At 42.1% G+C, this 27,078-nt stretch overlaps 1 protein-coding gene across 1 annotated transcript; it reads left to right on the top strand.

Annotated features, from left to right (window-relative positions):
- Positions 1–5,364: 5,364 nt before the first annotated feature.
- Positions 5,365–18,233, top strand: LOC106087763 (G2/mitotic-specific cyclin-B). Its single transcript, XM_013252916.2, has 5 exons — positions 5,365–5,778; positions 6,120–6,256; positions 11,480–11,811; positions 11,879–12,753; positions 16,422–18,233. The coding sequence occupies exons 1-5, from the start codon at positions 5,743–5,745 to the stop codon at positions 16,710–16,712; spliced, it is 1,671 nt and encodes a 556-aa protein (XP_013108370.2). The 5' UTR covers positions 5,365–5,742; the 3' UTR covers positions 16,713–18,233.
- Positions 18,234–27,078: the final 8,845 nt, after the last annotated feature.

The following is a 27,078-nucleotide window of genomic DNA, read 5'->3' as shown; positions in this document are numbered from 1 at the left end:
ATATCTAAAAATTATATTGCCTATGTTTCCTTGCAGACAAACGTACACAATCTATGAAAATTTCGAGAAAATCGGTTCTGCCATTTTCAGTCTATACGGAACACACAAACCTGGTCCCATATATCCGTGATTGGCTAATGTGCCCATTTTGGGCGTTTTTGTGGGGGTGGTTTTTGATACCCATATTTTTCTAATCGGTCCACTTTTGATTTTGGGTGGTGTTTTTGGGTAACGGTGGAGGGTCCGCCCCCTTTCGATATCAAAAAATGATAAAGCCTATTCCTACTTCCTGGCCATATTCGTTATCTACTCCCGAATACCTTTCATTTGAGTCCCATATTGTCATGATCTTCGAATAAACTTATTTTAAGGGGTTTTGGGGCTGGGAAGGCTTTCCAGGTACTTGGACCCAACATTTGAATTCCGTATTTGTCCCGATCGGTCCACTTTTATTTTTGGGTAGTATTTTTGGGGTAGGGGAGGGTCCGCCCCCCTCCCGACATCAAAAAATTATATAGCCTATGTTTCCTTCCAGACCAACCTACACAATCTGTGAACATGAACAAGGTAATCGGTTCAGCCGTTTTTGAGTCTATACGGAACAAACAAACAAACACAAATTGAAATTTATATATAAGAAAGATAAGATATTTAAATTTTTAAAGGTTGTAGAGATCAGAAATAAACATAGTATATTTCAATTTAACGTAAATGCCTGCCATCAGGGCTCAAACCTGGGAGACCCAAGGGTCTATACAATGCGTCTACCAACGCCCCCACATGTAGTAACCAATACATGAATACCAATTTTATCCCACGTATTTGCACGTGCTCACCTCCTTGGTCAGGAGTGAACCACTACCTAAAACTCCTTCCGATCTATGGGTCACGGCACCTGGTTGGAAACGCAACTCTAGGCCGAGATTGAGCTCTACCCGCGATTTGGCTGCCAGGCAGGTGCTCCTGACACCCGTGATACCAGATTAAAGTCTCTGGTCGGACTTCGTAGCCTTAAAAGACTTCTTACTACCAGTTGAACCGCAAACAGTTCCAGACTGTTCACCTAGGAAAAAGTAATCACCCTAAACCGACAAAATAAGCCACCATACAAATGTATGCTCAAAGACTACACCAGGACGATATACTTAAACACATATCAGCTCCAACATGAGACTCATATGACTGATTACAACCACAAAGGCAACGGGAATCAACAATGGAGCCACCCCATGTCATGCACAGCACAAAATCACTCGATATCGCTTGTACAGCAGCACAACGTTATAAATACCTAGAGTGTATTCACGCCTTCACTGAGTCGAGTTCGTAAAGACCGATCTCCCTACTCTCACCAGTAGCCAAAACGCTTTAGGAACTTCTCCACCTAAGCCTCGTTGGAAAATTTCCATTCGCCGAGCATCAGAATAGATTTCGAAGACTGCATAGCACAACAACTGCTCTGCATGCCATCAACACACACATTTGCCATGACTTCAATCAGCCCAGGCCATGTAATGGGAATGTCCTCGTGGCACTGGACTTATCGCAGGCATTCGACACGGTCATCCATGCAAAAACTTCCCTCCACTCAGGCCTAAAACGCTGGGTTGTCGTCAGTCATCTGTGGAATTTAGAGATAAGAATTCGAAGCAACGTAGAGTGAAACAGGGAGTTCCCCTAAGAGGATTGATATATACGACACTGTTTAACCTCTACCTATCCTCCATTTCACCCGGGTACAAAGCAATGGACCGGTTTGTGTTAAGTTATGCAGCACCAGTGTGGTCTCGTCAGCTTTGTGAGTTATGTTCAATGTCGGAATGCCGATCTTCGAACTGCGGCCAGCTGTCTTCCTAGTTCTCGCGTGGGCTTACTCTATCAGGAGACAAAGATCTTACCCGCACGAAGACATAAATACATGCTGTCTAAGCAATTCCTTCTGGGCCTTTATTGCAGGGACCATACATCATCTTGTGGGTAGGTAACCACCGCCAAGAAGCCTTAAAATGGATCTACATAATCTAGAGCGAGAAGTTCAGCGCTACAAGAGAAAAACTATAGATCAAAAGACATTCATGCAGACATGGTAACAGATGCGATGAAAAGCTACCGTGTGAATGTTGTCCTTGGAGAACGACTGCCTCCCATTGCACTTGAATAAATTGACCTCCCCCGGCAAACCAGAGTAGTTCTGGCTCAATTACGATAAGGAAGATGCAGCCGCCTTAACTTCTGTAGAGCAAGGATTGATGTCAACGTGCAAGACGTATGTATGTCCTGATTGTATCCTGGAACAAGTCACCTGTTTATCTTTAAGAATCACTCGGCACAGACCCACATCCCTCTGGACGCATTCCACATTGGTTACAGAGTTTCTGGATCTGGATATTCTACAGTACCAAGTAGACGAAAGATAGAACACAACACACTGCTACAACAACAACACGTAGTACGGAATAGCTGTGAGCACCGCACAGGCTAGAACTTTGAGGTCAGATCTGTGTGATATTCATCGCTGTCACGAGAAGCTCAGCTGCGAGCTACGTCCCAAAGAGTAGCTGCAACGACAGTCGCGGACAATCAGCGGTATCGGGGTCTCAGTGAAAGGCCGGGCGGCACCGGCTCTACTGAGGGCGTATGATGCTCAAAATGACAAGCGGCCTTATTGGCGCCTTTAAATAAGCAATGGCCACCCAGTTCCCCCGGCGATCGGTCTTTTGGACCAGGAGCCTGACGAGGATTGCCACCTCCACATGAAACGGATGCTCCGTATTTCTACAGATTAGTTGCAACCGCAGTCGCGCACAATCAGTGAGAGGTCGTGCGGCACCGGCACACCGGAACACAACAAACTGCTACCACAACAACAATGACGTCATCGAATTTGATCTCCTGAACTCAACAAAGACGGGATTGTGAACTGCATGTGCGGTTGAGAGTTATACGTAGAGTTTAAAAACGAAGCCCCGTATAACAGCGTGTTCTCCAAGGGAGTGTTCTCCCCTCGATTCTATTTTCACTTCGCTAAGCTTCCTCCATCCACTACGTCTTTTGTCCCCCTACACTCCACAAAATCGCCAGCCACACTATTCTCCATATGTAAGGAACAGGTCTCAATAGGGCTTGAAGTCATAAGTGATGGACATATAATTCCGACAATAAATCACAAGCAAATCCTAGGATTGACCCTCGACAGCCTCAGCCCATGCTAATGCAGTCTGTGACAAGAAAAAAACAGAAATAATGCCCTAAAATCTCTGGCAAAAAGCACCAGGGGCAGTTTAACCATTTATTTGTTGATTGGCTGGCTGAACAGTAGTGAATTATGCAGCGTCAATTTGGACCGCAGGATTGAGCAATACGCAGTGGAGAGACCTGAATACCTGTTAAAACGCAACCCCAGGATGTATAGAGACGCAATCCGACAACACACCACTGATACACTTACAACCTCCTCGTCAATCCCATGGCAGCCGATTGGACGTACCGGATTGACCCGTGTCCTTCATCGGCAAGGGCTGCCGCCTCAGTGTATAACCCACACAACAACAACCTCCTCGTAAAGAATGGACCTATAGGCTATTCACCAGGATACTGAAAGCAATGCGACTTCATCATACCAGCCGAATATAGTCCTTGGCGGACGCTCAGCACCCATTGCAGATAATGAGAAACATTTGGCTAGGAAAATGGGGGCAACTCTCTCTCTATTAACTGAACTGAGCAAACTGAACTAGTATCGCCAGTGCCCCATGACACCAATCGCCTTTTAACATGCCCGGAAAACCTTAATTATCGAAAACACACCCTCCTTTTCCATTTTCCCATTAAAATGCCTATGCACTACTTTCATGCTCATGGTCCGGTCATCGGTCTACTCGCTGTGTCGATAACTTTTAACATTCCTTTGCACTTTCTGGTTGGGTGTACTGGCGGATATACTAGAGAAGTATAAAAACACTTCTCTATAAAGTAGCTCGAATTAACTCAGGAGAGAGACGGAATTTCCAGGCATTAATTTGCATATCGTTGTTGTTGTTGTTGTTGTAGCAGTTTATTGTGTTCTATCTATCGTCTGCTTGATTCTGTCAAGGGTCTGAGTGTCAAGACCCAGGAACTCTGCTACTAAGATGGGGTGCGTCCATAGGTATGTGGGTCTGGCCGGGCAGTTGAACAGGTGACGTGTATCGTGCGATCACTGGTTACAATCGGGACATACATCTTGCACGTCGGCATCAATCCTTGCACTGTAGGAGTTGAGGCGGCTGTACTACTCTGGTTTGCCGGGGGAGGTTAATTTCTTAAGGTACAATGGGAGGTGGTCGTTCTCCAAGGACTACATTCACCCGGTAGCCATATACCGCATATTATGGTTCTTAAAAGCTTAGTGGGGGTTGTCAATTTTATAAGTGTTCAACTTCTCCTCCTCCTCGTATTTTGAGTTTTTAGTGAGAGGGTGCTGTTATTTCTACAGCTGAACCTTGGCACTGCTTATACTCTTAGATAGATTGCCCTCCCACATTGATTATTGCTACGGAATTACTTCTTATAACGCCCGAAGTTTGAGAATTTCAAGTGTATCCCTTCTGGAATTGGCTAGACTTACCTTCTTTTGAGGATCCTTAACGCGAGTACTATTCGATTGCAGTTAAGATTCTTCTTATAACGGAAACCGGAGGAAGTGCTAAAAAATAACATCACTTTTTGCGAAGAAATCCATGTCATCAGAACTGACTGGTGGTTTTAGTGTTCTCGACCGCAACCGAGTCCGTGACTAACACTATAAGCACTCGAATAATATTTTTTTTTTTAGATTTCTTGAACAAAAGAACAAACAAACAAACGAAAAGAAAAGTAGAATACTTTTCTTTTTTCTATTCTTCTGTGCAGTCACATATTTACTAACGATATGTTGCACTGCATTCGAATGTCAGATCATGTGTAGCCTCTCTGTTTTTAGATATTTCGTTGTGTTACTGCTGCCATGGTTGTATTTTCCCTTCAGCTGAGACCAATAGTTCAGTGCTTTTATAACTTTTCGTTAAATTGTGGTTTGCAAGCCACTGACTACAAATTATCCATTAAATTCCAAACATAACTTACTCAATTTAACTGTGAAACCTAATCGTATCATATGAAACGACAGATCTAGAAAATCTCAAATAATGTTCTCATATGTGTTTCATTGCAAAACTTAAATACAAAACAAACCACATGATGCAAGAAAGAGAGAGAGAGCAATTTTTTTCGTTAAAATTACACACATGCACCCAAAATTACACAAATCTCTGAGAGTGTTAGTGAGATTTAACGAAGTGTACGCAGCTCAACGAATTAAGTGCGGGACGATTTTTAAATGCTATTTATTCAAAAACAGCAACGGCTCGAGTTCAGAACACAGGACGGAGCAGAGATTTCGCTTAGTTATTCTAAAAACAAAAATAATTGTAATTTAAATACAATAATTACAGAGTGTTGTGTAAAATGTGCAATTGATTAAACAAACAAAATTAGTAAAAATTTAAACATACCCATAATAATTTGTGTGTAATATCTGTCACGAAATAAAAGCAACACATCTAATTAATTTATTCGTGAGTTAAAAACGTTGCTCTGTGTGTAAAATTCTCTATTTTCCTATTAAAGGAAAATCGAGAATAAAAAAAATAGCGAAAATTTGAAAAAGAAATACTAAGGCTGTCCATATTTATTATTTGAGGAGAAATCTATAAAAGACAAAAAATGGTTGGAACAACTGTTTTAAAACGTGTGGATGAGGTAAGTTTTCATTGATGGGAAAATGCCATTTTGTTTCGATTTGCTGCTGCTACATTTCCTTAAGTATCAAATTTTAAAGGAAAAATACCGTTTGACGAATATGGGTATGCCATAAAAAAAATATTTCCAAATGCATAGCATACATTTTACGTTGATGCAAAAGAAAGCGGTATTATTCCAGCTTTCTTTTGCCTCAACAAAAAAAACAATATGGAAATGATTTTAGATGGCGCCCTTTTCCTTTTGATGCAATGGCTAAGCAGCAACAACACCGGTGTTTGCGGCTTAGCTGTTTTCATTTTTGTATGATCTCAATAATTTTCCTTTTATTTTTTTTCTAGAATGAGTCTAATGCTTTTAAGCAAACCAAAAAAATAGGTGTCTCAACCAATGAGGTCACTAAAAGAGCCGCTTTGGGAGATCTTCAAAATCGTGGTGTCTTGCGTACCATTGCCGCCAAGGATGCTGCACAAAAAGAGTAAGTCCATTAAATAAATAGTTCTATTTCTTTGTGCTTTGGTGTTGTTGTTATTTTTTTTTTCTGTATGCCTTCCCAATCACATTTGTTTTTGTTTCAAAGTAATCACGGTCTCCGAGTTCTTTTTGTTATTTGTGCCTGCCAGGGATGTTTTCAAAGCCTTCCCAATTTCTTCTCTATACTTTTGTTTTTGTTTATGACAGATGTATGTATTTTTTTCTCTTCGCAAATGAGCGAGAGAGAGACGAAAGAAAATGGAAAGAAAACAGATGGTACATTCGTCAAGTTTAACGGATTTTCTTGGCGATCACATAGTTTTGTTGTTTTTGTGTCTGGGCCAGGTATTTTTTTTTTTATTGGGAAAAAAATGTCTTCTGGATAGAATGTATTGAGGGATTCTTTTGATATTTTTATGTTAAGGACTGTCCACGTAACACAACAAAAGATAATCATTTGGATAATTTTTTTATTTCTATCAAATAGGTTGACAATTTTTTTTGGAAAGTTTATATGGTTAGAAATTTTACTAAGCATTTAAAGGCCATATAATTTCTAAAGTAGAAGTCTACAAACCCGTTTACACTGCTCATTAAAACTGGTTTTATGGCTCTCATCAGCTGAATTTATAAAGGAAAAACAGATGATTGAGCCATTAAAACAGCTTTTAATGTTCAGTCAATTTCTTCAGGCGGTTGTTCTCCAAGGACCACATTCACCAGTTATCACCGCATCTGCTACCACGCCTGCTTGAGTCTAGATCCGCTTGATTTGCCGGTTCATCTAGAGGATGTCTCGCTGTAGATCCAACTTAAGGTGTACCCACCGCCCAGAAACCTTGATAGGATGTTTGTCTTCTGATAGAGGTGGTTCACGTGAGAACTGAGATCACACTGGCTCTGCATAGCTTTCCACAGACTGACCAATTGCTTTGTTCGTGGTCAACAAGGTTTCTTTGTCAGCACTCTAAGTGCTGCCGGCGGCAAATGACTTGAGTGGCATGTGGGGAGAATGGGTAAGAGCTCTCAAATGTGACTCCAGGTATTTTGGGACACTTGATGGTCGGAATCGTTCCTCTATCGACTTTCGCATTCACCTCACGGGTATTTGTAGTGAACAATGTGGCTGAAGATTTAGTGAGCGATATCTTCAGAATTTTTGCGAAATAAGCTGCAAGTTCATAGAGGTAGACGTTTAACCTATCGCAGATGTCAACAATGGGTGGAAGCCTGATGCCATGATCATACAATCATCTCCATTTGTTACGTTCTCTATGCCGTTGGAGGGAGTTGAATAGAGGACAAGTAGAGGTTAAACATTGCCGAAGATATCACCCTGCCTTGGTTAACTCCCGGTTTCGCTCTAGGGTGCTACGACTTATCCCTAAATTCCAATAATGACTGGCGACCACACAGATAATTCGCGACCCAGCGTTTCAGGCCTAGCTGGAGGGACGAGTTGGCGGTGTCCTCAAATAGTTTGGCATGGTTGGCCGTGTCGAATAATTTCGCGAGTCATCGTTTTAGGCCTAGCTGGAGGGAAGAGTTGGCGATGTCCTCAAATAATTTGGCATGGCTGATCGTGTCGAATGACTCCGATAGGTCCATTGCTGCTAGGACCGTCCTATCACAAGGCCTTCAATGCTGATTGATACTCGTCGAATGAAAATTCTCCAACAAGGCTCGGGAGGATTAATCCTTCAAGCGTCTTGGCTACTGGTGAAAGCAGGGATATCAGCCTGTACGACTCCCCCTTACTCGGGTCCTTTCCAGGCTTCAGTAGCGGGATCACTGTTCATCTTCCAGACTTCGGGTACTATAAGAGGGCTCATAGACAGGTTGAAGACAGTTGTAAGGTACTCGACTTCAGGTAGGACCAGATTCTTCAGCCATGTCTTCGGATTAGTCTCAGTTACATTGTCTAAAGTGACTGAGATGCTTTCATCCCTTCTTCCGACGTTAGACAGTGACTTAACAGTAGACAACAGCTAGCCCATACCAGCGCCTAAGTTACATTGCTCCAAGTGCTCCAGCCACAAACTCCGCTTATGTTCGTTGACTTACCTGTTTATTGCCAGATCCTGGTACTTGATGCCTGAAGTGTTGCCAATAACAACTACAACGAGTACGCCGAAAGCATGATGGAGTCCTTTATATTGGCAAGAGCTATCGCGTCATTATACAACACACACCGTAACAAAACTACGACCAGAACGCCAAAAGCGACGACGATGTCCTAATGTCCTGATACTCCTAAAATGTCTCAGAGTGTGGTATGGTCACGGTCAATCATGCCAAATGTCTCAGAGTGTGGTGTGGCTGACCGAATCAAAGTGTTCAGCGTTTAAGATCTGATTTCCATTGAGGGTATCGCGACTTGGCTTGTGTTTCTTGGCGGGGTGTTGGAGATTTAATGGTTTACAATAGTTTATTGGCACCTGTAGCTAAAACACGGACTCATCGTGCTGCAGGCTTCGATGTGAACCAACCATTTTTCCTCTTCTGTTCACAATCTTGGCAATCACTTGGTTAAGTTAATTTATCCTTGTATTGTTTCAACGAAACTCATACTGTTCATCCGTTAATTTCACATCTTCGATCGGGAAATCAGGTATTTGATAGGTTTTCATCCGGCCGGTATTAAATGAATAGCTGCTACCGTGATTTTTGAGCGGAGAAAATTATCTGCGCTGCGAACATCAGAAAGTGGCGGTTATTGTTGGAATATGTTCTCGGTATAGTCCCTAAAACCCAACCAGTCCGCCTTCTTCCGGTTGACGTACGTTCATCGTTCGGGGATTATGAAGTCGTTTGGTCGTTGGAGCTCTATGACTATGGGAGGGTGGTTTTAGGCGCGGGTGACAATCGTCCGCCATTGAAATTTAACAGATCGGCGCCGACTATCGTGATTTCAAGCGAACTCGATTAATCTTGCATAATCCTAGTAGAGGTGGCTTCATTTATGATTCATTGCTGCGCCTATTTGGTCATCCTTAAGACTCGAGTGCCAGAGTCAAGTATGAGTGTTAAAATCTTACATGACTATGTGGTTTTCGCCCACGAGCGGTACTCCAATATCATGGTTATAACCAGGTGGACCTACAGACAATGGTGGGACATATACGTACAGTTCAATCTATGTGTTGACCGATCTGACAGCGTTGGCCTGTAGGTTAGGTTAGATTTAAGTGGCAGTCTGCCATTAGACTCACTTAGACGTTTTCATCCATTGTGATACCACAGGAACAGAAGAAGGAAGATGCATTCTAGTTCCTATCTAGAGGCATATCCACAGATTTCAGTATCCCTGGTAGGAACTACCCTATCCTAGTCTCTCAAGCTCGTCCGCTTTACAATTCCCTGGCATATTTCTGTGGCCAAGCGCCCAGAATAGGTGAGTTATGAACTGTTCAGCCATCTCGTTAAGAGATCTGCGACAATCGAGGGCGGTTTTTGTGTTCAGAAATATGTTCTCCAGGGATTTTATGGTTGCATGGCTGTCTGAGAAGACATTTATGCCAATCTTCCTAATGACATTATATTTTAGCCATTCCACCACTTCCTTAATTGCAACGATCTCTGCTTGCGACGGACACTGCAGTGGTTTGGTAACCTTTTCAATATGACAAGTTCTAGATCTTTAGCATACGCCCCAAAGTTCACCTGGTCGCCTAGAACCATTCGTATGGAAGTCTATCTAACTTCTATAACCAGGGATATCGTAGTTCCAATCGGTTCTATTAAGAATGGTTGTGCAGTACAAAGCGGCTCAGGCAGGTTGTAATCCACACTGCCTGGAACATCTTGCATTGTATCACAGCGTCCGTAGCCGCCACTTGACCAAAGAGAAATCTCTCTTGGCCTCACGGCAGTGGTCGCTGCAATTTGGATAGCCACAATGTCCAGAGGCATTAGATGCATTCAATTCAATACATCGGATGGTGTCGTCCTCACTGCGGCTGTGATGCACAAACAAGCCATTCTTTGGATCCGGTCTACTATTGAACAGAAGGTGGACTTTTGAACCGCCGTCCACCAGACCACAACACCATATAGCATTATAGCTCTAACAACTGCAATGCATGGTACGCGGTCTAAACCCCCAAATTTTGCGGTCTAAACCCCAAATTGAGCTTCAATTGAAATCCTAATTTTAGAAAGGGCAAGAAAGGCAACTCTTGCCCTATACACCTGCAAGAGAGCGGTGTATAGTGCAAGAGTTGCCTTTCTTGCCCTTTCCAAAATGTTGCTCAATTTCCTGTCTGGCAAAACACCCAGGTATTTTGCGCTTTCTGTAAATGGAACATTCTCTCCATCCAAGGAGACAGGTTCCACTGTAGGCAACTTGTATCTCCGGCTGAAAAAAACTACTTCTTTCTTGCACGGATATATACCTAGACCACTTTCGGTAGCCTATTTTGCTGTTGTCCTGTAGCCCAAAGTAGTCATCCTCTAGCCTCTGTCCCTTCTGGATTAACTTTTTTTGCCCCGAACGATGGATTATAAATACGAGGCCGCTGTCATTACTAATTTCAGGGTCCTTTCGCACACCGCTCGGTTTTATGTAACACAATGATCCAGCCTCACGCTGGCCGGGGATCGCAATTCCCACACGCAAGTATGGTTGTTGTTGTAGCAGTGTGCTGTACACTGAGGTGGCAGCCCTTGCCGATGAAGGACTTCATCGCGTCAATCCGGTACCTACAACCGGCTGCCATGGGATTGACGCAAGTATGGTCATGCTCTCATGTGAGTTTACCGATCCAGGGCTAGCTTCCTTTGAAGAGCAAGGTTATGCCGGTGCATAGACCCGATTGCTGCAGGAACGCATGGCTGTTTGATCCTGGTGCATATTGGGTTTTGCGCATAGGGAAAGAAAGTTCCTTTGGAAAACCGGAAGCATTGGTCTGTAGAGCAATGATTAGCACCGGAGAGAAGCATTTAGATTATACTCGATTGGAATGTTTCCATGTTGAAAGTACAGTCAGGACTCTTGAAAGACTCTAGGGTTATTTAAGTCGAAATCCATCAGAGTGATGGATTCCTTTTTGATATACATTCCTTTTTCAACATAGACAAACTGGGAATTATTTCTACTTCTAATGGCCCAAATATCATATTTTGTGTATGGAATATTTGTAAAATAGAGATGTATTAAAAAAATTAAAAAATATTTATTTAATTTTTTTTTTCCTTAAATTTTTTATTAATTTCTAATTTTTTTTAGCTTGAAAGACACAAAACTACAAAATGCCTTACGCGCCACCAAGGCCCGAGTTGATAGCCACTGGAAGAAGACTACCACCACCACGAGCACAATTGGCGGTACTACGCGAACCAATGTTGCTACTGGCGAAGTGGTATCGACTGCTGTTGCGGCACAGCGCAAGGTTTTAACCCGTTCCAACTCGGTTCGTATAGGCACTAGCTCAACAACGACCACCGGATTAGGGGGTTTGCAACGTCATGCATCGGCAACATCAAGCTTGATTGCTGGGCAAAACAAAATAAAGACGGTGACCACAAAACTGGTCGAAAATAAAGTGCAACAAGTCAAAAGTAGGATACATCAAAAATGTTATCTATATTTTTTGGACTTTTACTATTGCAATTTCTATTTTTCTAGTTATAAATAAAACCATCAAGACTGAAGCGGGTGTTACTGTCGATCCCTCTCTACGCCGTGAAGACAGTAATCTATCGCGCAAATCTCTAACAAAACTTAAAGCTGCCATATCACAGAGTGCAGCTGCCGCCATCTCAAAACAGCCATTGGCTAAGACCAATTCGGCTACATTGATTTTGAATCGTAAAGAAATCAAACCTGAAGTTACCAAAGCCGCTGCTACTGCTACTACTGCTGTCGATAACAAACTAAAAATCGTCAGTGTCCAATCACACTCTTCGAAGCTTCTGGAAGATGTCAAAGACATTGATGAAGGGGACGATGAAAATTTGGTTCTTGTCGCCGACTATGTCAATGACATTTACTCGTACCTCTTTAAATTGGAGACAGAACAGCCGGTGGTGAAGAATCATTTGGAAGGCCAGGCCGAGGTCTATGCCAAAATGCGCGCTGTTCTCATCGATTGGATCAATGAAGTGCACACACAATTTCATTTGGTTGCAGAAAGCTTTCAACTGGCAGTAGCCATCATTGATCGTTATCTGCAAACAGTCAAAGACACCAAACGCTCCCATTTGCAATTGGTGGGTGTTACGGCCCTCTTCATAGCAGCCAAGTATGAGGAATTGTTCCCACCAGCTATTGCTGATTTTATTTACATCACCGATGATACCTACACCGGCAAACAAATACGCCAAATGGAATTACAAATATTCAAAGCATTGGATTGCAATCTATCGCGACCATTGCCAATTCATTTCCTGCGTCGTTTCTCCAAAGCTGCTGAAGCTGAAGATAGTCATCATGCCATGTCGAAATACTTTTTGGAATTAGCCATGATCGAATATGATATGTCACATTACAAGCCTTCAGAGGTAAGTGAAAATTTGTTTTGCTTTTATTGGAGAATATTAAAGAAAGTAATACATTGGAGGCCTCCGTAGCGCAGAGCTTAGCGTGTCCGCGTATGACGGTGAACGTCTGGGTTCAAATCCTGGCGAGACCATCATACAATTTTCAGCGGTGGATATCCCCTCCCAATGCTGGCGACATTTTGTGAGGTACTATGCCATATAAAAACTTTTCGGACTCGGCTATAAAAAGGAGGTCCCCTATCATTGAGCTTAAATTTGAATGGGACTTCACTCCATGATGTGTGAGAAGTTTGCCCCTATTACTTAATGGAATGTTCATGGACAAATTTGCATTTGCATATTGCGGAGCGAAATACGACTTGCCTCAAAGCCAAGCGAGGTACTCCTACCTCAGCTAAATTCCTGGGCATTATACTTAGTCAAGTTTGAGTTGAAAAGGGACATCACAGAAAGAAATAGGGTGATTTTTTTAGCTATTATCTTTTTGGCAACTGGTTTTAACAGCTCACGCACGTTTCGTGTTTTGTTTCACTGTCAAACAGATTGGTCTATAATTTAACCATGAATCGTCTTACAAACGAACAAAGCTTGCAAATTATTGAATTTTATTATCAAAATGCTTGCTCTGTTAAGAAAGTTAATCGCGCGCTTCTTCCATTTTACGACGAAGCTAATCTTTGGCTCAATGGGTACGTAAATAAGCAGTTTTTTTTTTGATTTTGAAGTGAAGATCAGCCAGAAATATTGCAAGAGCTACCTACCAAAGCATCTGGAAATAGTCGCAGTTTGGTGCGGTTTATGGGCTGGTGGCATCATTGGACCGTACTTCTTCAAAGATGATGCGAATCGTAACGTTGTTGTTGTAGCAGTTTGTTGTGTTCTTTCTTTTGTCTGCTTTATTCTGTTGAGTGTCAAGACCCAGGATCTCTGCGACTAAGATGGGGTGCGTCCACAGGGATCTAGGTCTGAGTCGAGTGGGTCTGGCTGGGCAGTTGTTGTTGTAGCAGTTTATTGTGTTCCTGTCTTTCTTCTGCTTGATTCTGTTGAGTGTCAAGACCCAGGAACTCTGCGACTAAGATGGGGTGCGTCCACAGGGATCTGGGTCTGAGTCGAGTGGGTCTGGCCGGGCAATTAAACAGGTGACGTGTATCGTGCGGTACAATCGGGACATACATCTTGCACGTCGGCATCAATCCTAGCTCTGTGGAAATTGAGGCGGCTGCATCTGCCGGAACGTAATTGAGCCAGAACCACTCTGGTTTGCCGGGGGAGGTCGATTTCTTCGGGTGCAATGGGTAGCGGGCGTTCTCCAAGGACTACATTCACCCGGTAGCCAATTACCGCATCTGCTACCGTGTCTGCATGAATGTTGCCTAGACCTTCTTGATATGCCGCTTGGTCTAAAGGTTCTCTCTTGTAGCGCTGAACCTCACGCTCTAGATCATGTAGATCTACCTAAAGGCCTCTGGGCGGTGGATATCTATCCACAAGATGATGATTTGGATGGTCTCCGCGATAACAGACCAAAAGGTATTGCTTAGACAGCATGTAGTCCTGTCGTCGCACTAGTAAGATCTTTGTCTCCTGGTGGAGGTGGTCCACATGAGAACTCAGGAGACAGCCCGTCGCAGTTCAGAGGGCGGCATTCTGACAAATCTGAATATTATTCCACTGCATGTCACAGAGCTGAGGAGACCACACTGGCGCCGCATAACTTACCACAGACCGGTCAATTGTTTTGTACGTGGTCAACAAGGTTGCTGCATCCCAAGTGCTGCCAGCAAGTGACTTGAGAGGAGGATTTTTTCTACTTTTGACTTTATCGCAAATTGTTGTGGCATGTGGGGGGAATGTGTAAGAGCTGTCAAATGTGACGCCAAGTATTTTGCGACACTTGATGGTTGTTGTTGTTGTTGTTGTAGCAGTGTGTTGTACACTGAAGCCGCAGCCCTTGCCGATGAAGGAATCCATCGGGTCAATCCGGTACTTACAACCGGCTACCATGGGATTAGTCGGTCATGGTCAACCCTATGGACGGAACGAGCTGGACGAGGATCGCTACCTCCACATACAAAAATGTGACTGCAAAAACAACCAAGAGACCTGGGCTTAAATCCTAACTAGAGAAGAAACGTTGAGAAAAAGTTCAACACGGAACTGAACGCTCTATACCGAGCTTAGAACGGGACGGTGAACATAAAGTTTTCGTCCGTTGGGATTTGGCCGATATTCTCATCATTTTATGTCTGGTCTAATATCAGGTTCTGTTCAGCTATGCTCTCCCCAGAGGCCACCGTAGCGCAGAGGTTATCATGTGCGCCTATGACGCTGAACGTCTGGGTTCGAATCCTGGCGAGACCATCGGAAAAAATTTTCAGCGGTGGTTTTCCCCTCCTAATGCTGGCAACATTTGTGAGGTACTATGCCATGTAAAACTTGTCTTCAAGAGGTGTCGCACTGCAGCACGCCGTTCGGACTCGGCTATAAAATGGAGGTCCCTTATCATAGAGCTTAAACTTGAATCGGACTGCATTCATTGATATGTGAAAAGTTTGCCCTTGTTCCTTAGTGGAATGTTTATGGCAAAATTTGCAATTTGCTCTCCACAGAACAATCGAGAAGGCACAGTCCACAGCGGCTGTGCTGACCTCGAAGGGAGCAAAGAGGAGCGTACCGAGGTAGGCGCTGGGACACCGTCACTGATTCTCCAATGTTATCCTTAGAATCAGGGAATCATACAGGCTTCGGGAGGTGTGTAGCATCTTTCAAGCGGATGTCATCGCGGCGCCAGAGACGGTCTCGATCGGATATACCTAGAGTCAGTCGGCACTAAAGGCCCTAGAGTCGACCCACTTAAGGTCGGGACAAATCATGGGGTAGGTTTCCACGCTCTGCCGGAATAAAAAAGTCATATTCACCGAGAATAACCTCCCCTATTAACTCCTGCGAATAGGTCATTCTCGGTCACCCTGTCTTGACCGCCGCAGGTTTTTCTACGGTGTGTATGATAAATTTCCATTACAGCTCCACGCGATTTGATTTCTTGCGGACACATAAGACGGCATATTTTGTATTCATTGTTTTATAGATGGCCAACAACACACAACCGCAGATAAATTCCTATGCCTGCGGGCATGGGAAAAAACGAGTAGAAGCACACGGATAGTTGTTGTAGCAGTGTGTTGTACACTGAGGCGGCAGCCCTTGCCGATGAAAGACATCATCGGGTCAATCCGGTACGTACAACTGGCTGCCTTGGGATTGACACGGATAGTGTAAGCAACTTGTATGTCTTCATTCGTTCGAAGCATTTTTATTATTTTACACTAGATATATGGGTCGGGATTTACTGCCCCCCATACGAACACAATGTGCTCTTTTCAACTGGCTTAGTGTGCCCTTCAATGTATTTATCCATTTTACATTTGTAACAGCATGATTCGGTTCACTTTTCGATGCAGGACTTGTGTAGACCTATGTAGCGTATCGTTTTTTCGTCCTTTTAAGTTTATGAAAACTTAAGATTTACTCCCGTTCTCGATTTGAAATGCTCATTTTTCTCCAGACTTGAAGCCATTCCAAGCCATGTATATTTTTAGCTCCATACATTTTTATATATGTTTAGCCCCCTTCAATTTGTCTAATTTTTATATTTCTTTCATTTCCAGATTGCTGCTGCATCCCTGTTCTTATCTCTTAACCTATTGAAAGATAACAGCAACGTATCGAGTGGTTTGAATAACAAACACTGGAACTCCACATTGGAATGGTACTCACGGTATTCGCCAGAGCATTTAAGGCCCATCGCTAAGAAAATCGCCAGTGTGGCTCGCAATGCTCCCAATGCCAAACTGAAGGCGGTCTATACAAAATATCAAGCTTCGAAATTCCAAAAAGTCTCAACTCGTTCCGAATTGTATAGCCCTCTAATGGATTCAATCATTAGCAGTAAGGACTAGAATAAGAAAACTAGAAACTCCGATCGATCATTCAAGAGAGAGAGTAGGAAAATATCAACGACGAAACTTTAGAGCTTAGTATAGGAGTCTACCGTTAAGGAGAAGAAATGTATAAGCAAACTACATATATGAAGTCTGCAGCTATATTGTTGTCTGCAGCCATATTGTGGGATAATCTGTCTAATGTAGATTATCCTTGATGATGACATTTCTTTCTCTCTCCCTCTAATTTTTTTTTTCTCTTTTATAATTGTAACAATAGTTAGCATAATTGTTTATAGATATTCGAACAGCAGCAGAATATTTTGACATCAAACATGGCGCATGTTGTGCAGACATTTTGAATATTTGCTTTCTTTAACATCATCGTTGTGTGTGATATTGAATGAAAGCAAAACCAGTAGCTTTGGGAAGTACAAATCCGTTTCATTCATATTCCTCATATTTGAAACTCTTAATTACACAGGCGCGGCGCGGCTTTACTTGTTTTTCGAACAAAAATTTTGTCTTCTAGGTTCTGTCTATCTGTCAGGTTGTTAGGGTCACAATCACAGCTAAATTTTGGCGTAATTTGCTTTTATGGCAAATAGATGGCTCAGAGAAAGCAGCTGTATTTTATAGTTTCTCTTCCAACTCCATGCCTTCATTTTTCTTAAACTACTTTTACTATGCATTCGCATTTGCTGGCTAAATAAATATGCGACAATATAAGATAGCATTCTCTTTTTCTCTCTGCTCTACTCTCTGTTCTGTCCTGTTTCCTTTTTTTTTGTTTCCTAAGCACACTAGGGCTTAGCTAGCTTTCCCCCCAAAATCCAATTCAGTTTCCTTAAATGTTTGCTTTAAAGCTCAAATGATTTGTTTTTAAAAATTTTCAAACCATATTTACCATGGCCTATACCACTGACTGATTACTGATTTTCTATCATTTCATTTCACAAATTTTTCGCCTTCTTTTCAGTTTATTATTATTTATATTTTTAAGTTATTATTTTTATGTTTTTTTGTCAATTATTAGTTTATTCATTCATTTTTATAATAATGAACGTTCTTGTTTAGTTTTTGTGCTTTTGTGCGTTTAAGGCTATTATTTTATTCAAAATGATTTTGTGTTTAATTCATAACAATTATAGATTTATAAACGGCCAGGCATAGGCGGCGGAATAACCGCCGCATACGTGGACGAGTAAAATGCTTGTAAAACTTTGGTTTTTGGATGACTCGATTATCATCCGAAAACTAATACATTAATACGAAATGAAATTTCATTCGATACAAAAGTCAACTCTCAATCACGTATGCGGTAATTCAACCCCTATCTATTCATCTATGTATATCTATTGATACTCCACTGTACTTGTGGAATTAATAGCTTGAGATCTGCACAAATCATGTAGAATACTGCTTGATTCCGATGAGTGTATTTTACACGATTTAAAATACTATTTCTAAATTTTATAGCACGCAATTTGTATGTATTTTTTAAACACTATAATATATATATTTTCCATTTTTTTTTAATTAATTCATAAAAATACACACTCACGCTATGTAAAAGACCAACATGTTTTTTGAAAAATGCAAAAAATAAATATAAATTATTTTAAATAAAAGAATTTTTTCTTTTAAATTTAACTAAACAAACAGGAACCCAACGACGGACCCATCACCGACTTAAAGATTCGGAATACTGGGATAGGTAAAGATCCTAGTATTGAAACTGTTACGGTAACCCTAACAATCTTCTGTTTTATTGTAATAATCTGGCAACTTCATGGCAGCGCAGCTGGCTCAACAGTTTTTGTATTTCTGCACACACGCTGAGTCAATTTGTAACCGTCAACCAATACACATCTCTTTTTAAAGACAATTTCATCATACTTGCTTAATTACCTTTTATTTTTCATTAATATCATTTAAAGTATTGTTTAAATAAATAAATTGATTGTTATGTTTTAAACATCGACTTTTTCTATTGATCGAACATCTCGTAAGAACATAACAGAAACATTTGGCAGCGCAGCTACAGGAGACTCAATGAAACCCAACGAACAGGGAACCGATGATGGTACCATCACCTACTCCCAAGAAGCCCATTTACTTAAGATTTGCAAGGCTAAGATAGGCAAAGATCCTAGTATTGAAACACCGGGCAGAACGGGGAATGGAAACCCAGTAGAGCTTTACGCACAGGGACCAGACGATGGAACCACTACCGATTTTACAATCCCATGGCAGCCGGTTGTATGTACCGGATTGACCCGATGAAGTCCTTCATCGGCAAGGGCTGCCGTCTCAGTGTGCAACACACTACTACAACAACAACAACATTACCGATTTTATAAAAAGTCGGAAGACTAGACTAGGCAATGAACCTAAAACGTTGACATCAGGCAGTGCAGTGACAGGAAAGTCAATGCAGTCTAAAGAACAGGGAGCAGACGATGAAATTACCACCTACTCCCAAGATGCCCATGTACTGGAGGACCAATGATTGAGGTAATCCAGATAAACCTCCACCGTAGCGAGACTGCTACACACGCTCTGATGGAGAAAATCAGCAAGGACAAGATTCATATTGCCTTAATTCAGGAGCCATGGACGAGCCGGAACAAAGTTTCTGGACTAAACCATATCAACTACCAATTATTCTATGCTATCACTAGTACTCAGCCGAGGACCTGCGTTATTTGTCATAGATATTTGAATTATATATTTTCCCCAGAGTTGTCAACGTCGGATGCAACAGTGGTGAGACAGAGAGACGGTGGAGCATACCTGGCATCACTTTATCTGCCTTTCGACTCTCCGACACCGCCACCAACGTCGGAGCGGCTGGTGAGGCAAGCAAAACAGACAGGAAACGAGGTGCCAATAGGGTGCGATGCGAACTCTCACCACATTTCGTGGGGTAGTACCAACACTAATAAGCGGGGTCAAGCCCTGGCAGAGTTCTTGAATACTAACGACCAAATAACACTTAATATTGGTAAAACCGCTACCTTTGTTAATAGGATTGGGGAGGAGGTATTAGATATGACGATATGTTCCGAAAATCTGATCGATGAGATTCAGGATTGGAGGGTCTCCATTGAACACCCTTTCCCTGACCATCGCTACATTAGGTTTAGAATAGCACAGCCAGCGCCGAATCCGATAAGCTTCCGGAAAAAGTTGAAGACCAACTGGACAAAATTCGGAAGGCTACTCAGAAGAAGACTTGGGCAAGATATTTTAGATTGCCCAAGCATAGAAGAGATTGACGAGAATGTCAACAGGACTTCGACTGCACTGGTGGGATCTTTCGAAGATAGTTGTCCTCTTCGGGAAAGGAAATCAGCCCAAGAAAACCCCTGGATGACCGGGAAGATTCGCTATATTGGGAAAGAGGTCCGCAGACTTTTTAACAGAGGGGATGTATATTACACACGGCTCAAGGAATACAATAAGATTACCTGAGCGGTAAAACGTGCCCCCTGGAAGCTTTTCTGCGAACTGGTCAATAGCGTTAATGACGCCGCCACGATAAAAAAGTTTCTCTCATAAACCCATGTTCAAACTGAAACTTTAGTATAGACGATATGGGAGTGAGAGCAGAGACAACGGAGGACATGCTGAGGCTTTTGATGAAAACCCATCTTCCACAGGATACAATGGGACACCGGAATCTTGGAATAATGACGTTGATCGAAGGTTTATAATAACGGAATTTATGGTTAAAGGAATCCTTGAGGAGCTTCAAACCATTTAAGTCACCCGGACCTGATGGGATATTTCCGGCGTTACTACAGAAAGAGGCAGACTATCTGGCGCTTCGTCTGCTCAAAATTTTCACAGCGTGCCTAGGAATTTCATGTACTCCAAAAGCCTGGCAGGAGGCAAGGGTGGTGTTTATACTTAAGGCCGGCAAAGCGAGTTATGCGAATTGGAAGTGTCACATTCAGGAGCGTACTGAGAAGGCTCACAGATGTTGGGCACTATACATAGAGGGGCCGTAGGCTCGAAATGGGGCCTGAATCCTAGGATAGTCCGCTGACTCTACAGGAGCGTGATTGGACCAATATTATCATTCGTTGTCCTTCGGGTCTGGTTCTGAAAACTAAGCTTACATGTCGCTGGAGGCATACTCACAGATTTCAGTATCCCTTGAATGTGTACGGTAGTTCCTAGTCTCGCATTCCCGTCTACCAAACATTTCCCTGGGATATCTCTGTGGCCCGGCACCAAGATCAGGTGAATTTTGAACAGTTCAGCCATCTCGTTGAGAGATCTGCGACAGTCGAGGGCGGTTTTTGTGGCTTTCTGAGAAGATATTTATGCCAATCGTCGTAATGCCGCTATTCTTAAATTGCAAGGATCTCCGCTTGATACACACTGCAGTGGTTGGTTAACTTTTTCGATATGACCAGTTCTAGATCTTTAGAGTACACCCCAAAGTTCACCTGTTCCAAAGTCATAAGATGTGGCATTAAAGAGCTGCCTTTCTTGCCCTTTCCAAAATGTTGGATTTGAAGTTCAATTTCTTGTCCATCAAAACACCCAGGTATTTTGCGCTTTCTGTAAATGGAACAATCTCTCCATCCAAGGAGACAGGTTTCCCTGTAGGCAACTTGTATCTCCTGCTGAAAAGAACTAAATAGATCATGTATCGCATTCGGCGCTGCTCTCGGAGCAATCCTCTTCGCCTCGATATTAGCACCGCCGCAATACCCTGCAACTTCTTTAACAAACCGCGAAGACGCATCTTCTCGAGAAACAGGTGCCAAACCAGGCACCCATAGGTGAGGATTGGCCGATCCTCAGCAGTCATAATGCAATGGACCGACCATACTCGGCATAAATCCCTAACTCCCTGCCCAGCAAGTTGCGACACAAGTAGAACGGATTCAGCCTCCATTTGACGCTCTCCTCAACGTTCCTTCTCCAGTTCAATTTCTGACCAAGAATAACGCCCATGTATTTAGCCTCCGGAGAGAGAAGTAGCTCCACTTCATCCAGGACCGGTTCCCTGAACTTGTCATGTCTCCTTCTTCTCGTGAATCAAACCAGCTCTGTTTTCCTGGGTGATGTCAAGGCCATTTACCCTCGCTCATCTCGATAGCTTGCTCAGCGGGCCCTAAAGGATATGCATGACAGTAGAGAGAAAGCGACCAGCACTAAAAATGATGAAGTTGTCAGCCTAGGCAACCACTTTCACTTTTCCTTATAGAAGGACCTGAGAATCCTATTCATAACCAAAAGCAGCAACCTGTAGGGTGCTCATAGTTATCCCTGCCGGCTGTACGTAGTACCTTGTCTTATTGTTGCACAAAAGGAGCAGCACAGTTCCTTAGAAAAGTTTTACATGACTAAATGCTCATCCAGTCCTATTCGAATACAATTGTTAAGCGTCATATACAAAAAGTAAAAAACTTGTCTGTACAGTTGATTTCATTTTTGAAGAAAATCCCCATTCGTGCATTGTGGTCGGTTGTTGATACCATTGCAGAGTTCAAGCTATGCGATAGAACGTGAACAACAACCAACACCTAACAATGTTAATAAATCTTAGCATTCCGTCATGGTTCTTGGTCTGTTAGTTATCCTTTTAAAATTTTTTATATATATGTATGTATACTAAATACATACGGACACAAACAATCAATCTATCTATCTATCTATATACACACAATTTAACGTTGTATTTTGCATATTTGAGTAACAGCAGCACAGAAATTAACAGAAGCTATTGTTAAAATACATACTCTCACCACACTCCAGATAAAAAAGAATGCCGCTGATAAGCAAGCAAGCGCAGACGTCGGCAGAGTATGCAAAATGTAAGGCTCAAAAATTAACACACATTGAGTAGCGACGACTAAGCACACACACAGATACTCCTATACTTACTCACTCATCCTGAAAAGAAAAACAATGTTAGTAGAACATACTTACATATTTATGTACAAGTATAGATAGAAGAGTGTATGTAGAAACAAATGTACATGATGGTACGTTGATATGATAATTTTGCTGCGGGCAAAACAAACGCCCATCAAAAACAATAACAATAAAAGGTACCCCAGTTGGCCAATATTTCTACATTGTAGGCTCTACAACGACGAACAATGTTACGCTCTAACTTTACCAAATAAGAAGTACAAAGGCCGTGCCGAAGTTGGGATACCCACCACCTCGGGTATATATGTAAACCACCTTTCGTTATAATCCGGTGAAAAATGCGTAATTTATGCTGCCATAGCAGCTATATCGAAATATGATCCTATTTGGACCATAGTCGGCACGGAAATGGAGTGGCCTAATAAGTACAAGTCATTGTCCAAATATAGACCGGTCTGAATCATATACGACACGGATGTCGAACAGCCTAACATAAATCACTGTGTCAAATTTCAGCGAATCGGATTATAAATGCGCCTTTTATTGGACCAAGAAGAATCGAGAAATAGAAGAATCGAAGAATCGAAGAAGAAGAATAGAAGATTATCGCATTCGGCGCTGCTCTCGGAGCAATCCTCTTCGCCTCGATATTAGCACCGCCGCAATACCCTGCAACTTCTTTAACAAACCGCGAAGACGCATCTTCTCGAGAAACAGGTGCCAAACCAGGCACCCATAGGTGAGGATTGGCCGATCCTCAGCAGTCATAATGCAATGGACCGACCATACTCGGCATAAATCCCTAACTCCCTGCCCAGCAAGTTGCGACACAAGTAGAACGGATTCAGCCTCCATTTGACGCTCTCCTCAACGTTCCTTCTCCAGTTCAATTTCTGACCAAGAATAACGCCCATGTATTTAGCCTCCGGAGAGAGAAGTAGCTCCACTTCATCCAGGACCGGTTCCCTGAACTTGTCATGTCTCCTTCTTCTCGTGAATCAAACCAGCTCTGTTTTCCTGGGTGATGTCAAGGCCATTTACCCTCGCTCATCTCGATAGCTTGCTCAGCGGGCCCTAAAGGATATGCATGACAGTAGAGAGAAAGCGACCAGCACTAAAAATGATGAAGTTATCAGCATAGGCAACCACTTTCACTTTTTCTCAAAGAAGGACCTGAGAATCCTATTCATAACCAAAAGCATCAACCTGTGGGGTGCTCATAGTTATCCCTGCAGGCCGTACGTAGTACCTTGTCTTAATGTTGCACAAAAGGAGCAGCACAGTTCCTAAGAGAAGTTTTACATGACTAAATGCTCATTCAGTGCTATTCGAACACAGTTGTTGAGCGTCATAGGCGAATCTGTGCTCTACGATAAACTAAACAAAAAGTAAAAAACTTGTCTGTACAGTTGATTTCATTTCTGCAGAAAACCCCCATTCGTGCATTGTGGTCGGTTGTTGATGATACCATTAAAAACATTGTAGAGTTCAAGCTATGCGATAGAACGTGAACAACAACCAAAACATAACAATGTTAATAAATCTTGGCATTCCGTCATGGTTCTTGGTCTGTTAGTTATCCTTTTAAAATTTTTTATATATATGTATGTATACTAAATACATACGGACACAAACAATCAATCTATCTATATACACACAATTTAACGTTGTATTTTGCATATTTGAGTAACAGCAGCACAGAAATTAACAGAAGCTATTGTTAAAATACATACTCTCACCACACTCCAGATAAAAAAGAATGCCGCTGATAAGCAAGCAAGCGCAGACGTCGGCAGAGTATGCAAAATGTAAGGCTCAAAAATTAACACACATTGAGTAGCGACGACTAAGCACACACACACACAGATACTCCTATACTTACTCACTCATCCTGAAAAGAAAAACAATGTTAGTAGAACATACTTACATATTTATGTACAAGTATAGATAGAAGAGTGTATGTAGAAACAAATGTACATGATGGTACGTTGATATGATAATTTTGCTGCGGGCAAAACAAATGCCCATCAAAAACAATAACAATAAAAGGTACCCCAGTTGGCCAATATTTCTACATTGTAGGCTCTACAACGACGAACAATGTTACGCTCTAACTTTACCAAATAAGAAGTACAAAGGCCGTGCCGAAGTTGGGATACCCACCACCTCGGGTATATATGTAAACCACCTTTCGTTATAATCCGGTGAAAAATGCGTAATTTATGCTGCCATAGCAGCTATATCGAAATATGATCCTATTTGGACCATAGTCGGCACGGAAATTGAGTGGCCTAATAAGTACAAGTCATTGTCCAAATATAGACCGGTCTGAATCATATACGACACGGATGTCGAACAGCCTAACATAAATCACTGTGTCAAATTTCAGCGAATCGGATTATAAATGCGCCTTTTGTGGGACCAAGACTTTTAATCGAGAAATCGCTCTATATCGCAGCCATATTCATATACAGACCGATCTGGGCCAAATTGAAGAAGGATGTCGAAGGCCCTAACACAATTCGCTGTCCCGAATTTCGGCGCCATCGGAAAATAAATGCGTCTTTTATGGGCCCAATATCTTAAATCGAGAGATCGGTTTATATGACAGCTATATTCAAATCTGGACCGATCTAGTCCAATTTGCAGAAAGATCGAGCGGCCTAATACTACTCACTGTCCCAAATTTCGGCGACATCGGACAATAAATGCACATTTAATAGGCCCAAATCCTTAAATCGAGAGATCGGTTTATATGATAGCTGTGTCCAAATCTGGACCGATCTTAGCCCAATTGAAGAAGGATATTGAGGGGCCTAACACAACTCACTGTTCCAAATTTCAGCAAAATCGGATAATAAATGTATAAATGTAAATCGGCGGATCGGTCTATATGGAGGCTATATCAAGATATAGTCCGATATAGTTCAACTTCGCACTTAACCTGCTTGTAGACAAAATGGGCCTTAGACCTTAAATCGGCGGATCGGTCTATATGGAGGCTATATCAAGATATAGTCCGATATAGCCCATCTTCGCACTTAACCTGCTTATAGACAAAACAAGAAGCAAAATCGGGAGATCGATTTATATGGAAGCTGTATCAAGCTACATATATATCGATTCAGACCATAGTGGACACGTATGTTGAAGGTCATGGGAGAAGTCGCTGTACAAAATTTTTGCCAAATCGGATGAGAATTACGCCCTCTAGAGGCTCAAGAAGTCAAGATCCCAGATCGGTTTATATGGCAGCTATATAAGATTATGGATCGACTTGAACCATACTCAACACAGTTATTGGAAGTCATAACAAAACACATCATGCAAAATTTCAGGCAAATCGGATAGGATTTGCGCTCTCTAGAGGCTCAAGAAGTCATTATCCAAGATCGGCTTATATGGCATCTATTTATATCAGGTTCTATACCGATCTACGTCACACTTAGTACAGTTATTAGAAGTCATAACAAAACACATCATGCAAAATTTCAGCCAAATCGGATGAGAATTGCGCTATCTATTGGCTCAAGAAGTCAAGATCAAAGATCGGTTTATATGACAGCTATACGAGATTATGAACCGATTTGACAGCTATGCCACATTATGAACCGATTTGAATCAACTTTGCACAGTTGGAAGTGATACCAAGACACTACGTGCAAATTTTCAGTTAAATCGGACGAGAATTGCGCCCTTTAGAGGCTAAAGAAGTCAAGACCCAAGATGGGTTTATATGGCAGCTATATCAAACCATGGAGCGATTTGGATCATACTTAGCGCAGTTGTTGGAAGTAATACCAAAACACCACGTGCAAAATTTCAGTCAAATCGGACGAGAATTGCGCCCTGTAGCAAAATTTCAAGCGGCAGGCTCAACATCTTTGAAAATTAGAGTGCTTTCGACCTACAGACGGACCGACATGGCTAGATCGACTTATAATGTCATGACGATCAAGAATATGTATACTTTATGGGGTCTTAGATGAATATTTCGAGGAGTTACAAACAGAATGGCGAAATTAGTATACCCCCATCCTATGGTGGAGGGTATAAAAATATAGCCAATTTCCCACTTTAGTTTTTTTACCCAAAGCACCCTATTATATATTTTCACTTCTTACAGTCACGAGACACTCTAATGTTTGTTCGTCCGCTTGCAGCCTGACAAATAGCTGGCAATTTCAAATAATTCGCTGAGTGTAGTTGAGCTGTGTTTAATTAATGTGGTTGGTTGTCTGTCTGTTGTGTGTCTGGCTGTCAGTCAGCATAATAACCAACAACCATCCTACTGACAACAACAACTAAACTGAGACAGAACATGTTGAAGAAAATAAATGACGGTCATAAAACCGTCAAACTCGATTTTCGAATAGGCGCACAGCAAATTGCAGATGGTAGAGGCAGCAAGCAAGTAACAAAATCGCGCGTTCGAGACAAGCATCCAACCATACCACACGTACACTAAACAATTATTCTCATACAT

The sequence above is a fragment of the Stomoxys calcitrans genome, chromosome 5, assembly GCF_963082655.1.
Source record: "Stomoxys calcitrans chromosome 5, idStoCalc2.1, whole genome shotgun sequence".
NCBI lineage: Eukaryota > Metazoa > Arthropoda > Insecta > Diptera > Muscidae > Stomoxys > Stomoxys calcitrans.
The sequence above is the reverse complement of the archived record's forward strand: the minus strand, read 5'-3'. Positions and strand labels throughout refer to the sequence as shown.

Excerpts from the sequence above, each read along its gene's own strand:
- LOC106087763 (XM_013252916.2), top strand. The coding sequence starts at position 5,743 with ATGGTTGGAACAACTGTTTTAAAACGTGTGGATGAG. Across the intron at positions 6,257-11,479 it reads AAGGATGCTGCACAAAAAGA|CTTGAAAGACACAAAACTAC; the intron begins GTAAGTCCATTA and ends AATTTTTTTTAG. Across the intron at positions 12,754-16,421 it reads CACATTACAAGCCTTCAGAG|ATTGCTGCTGCATCCCTGTT; the intron begins GTAAGTGAAAAT and ends TTTCATTTCCAG.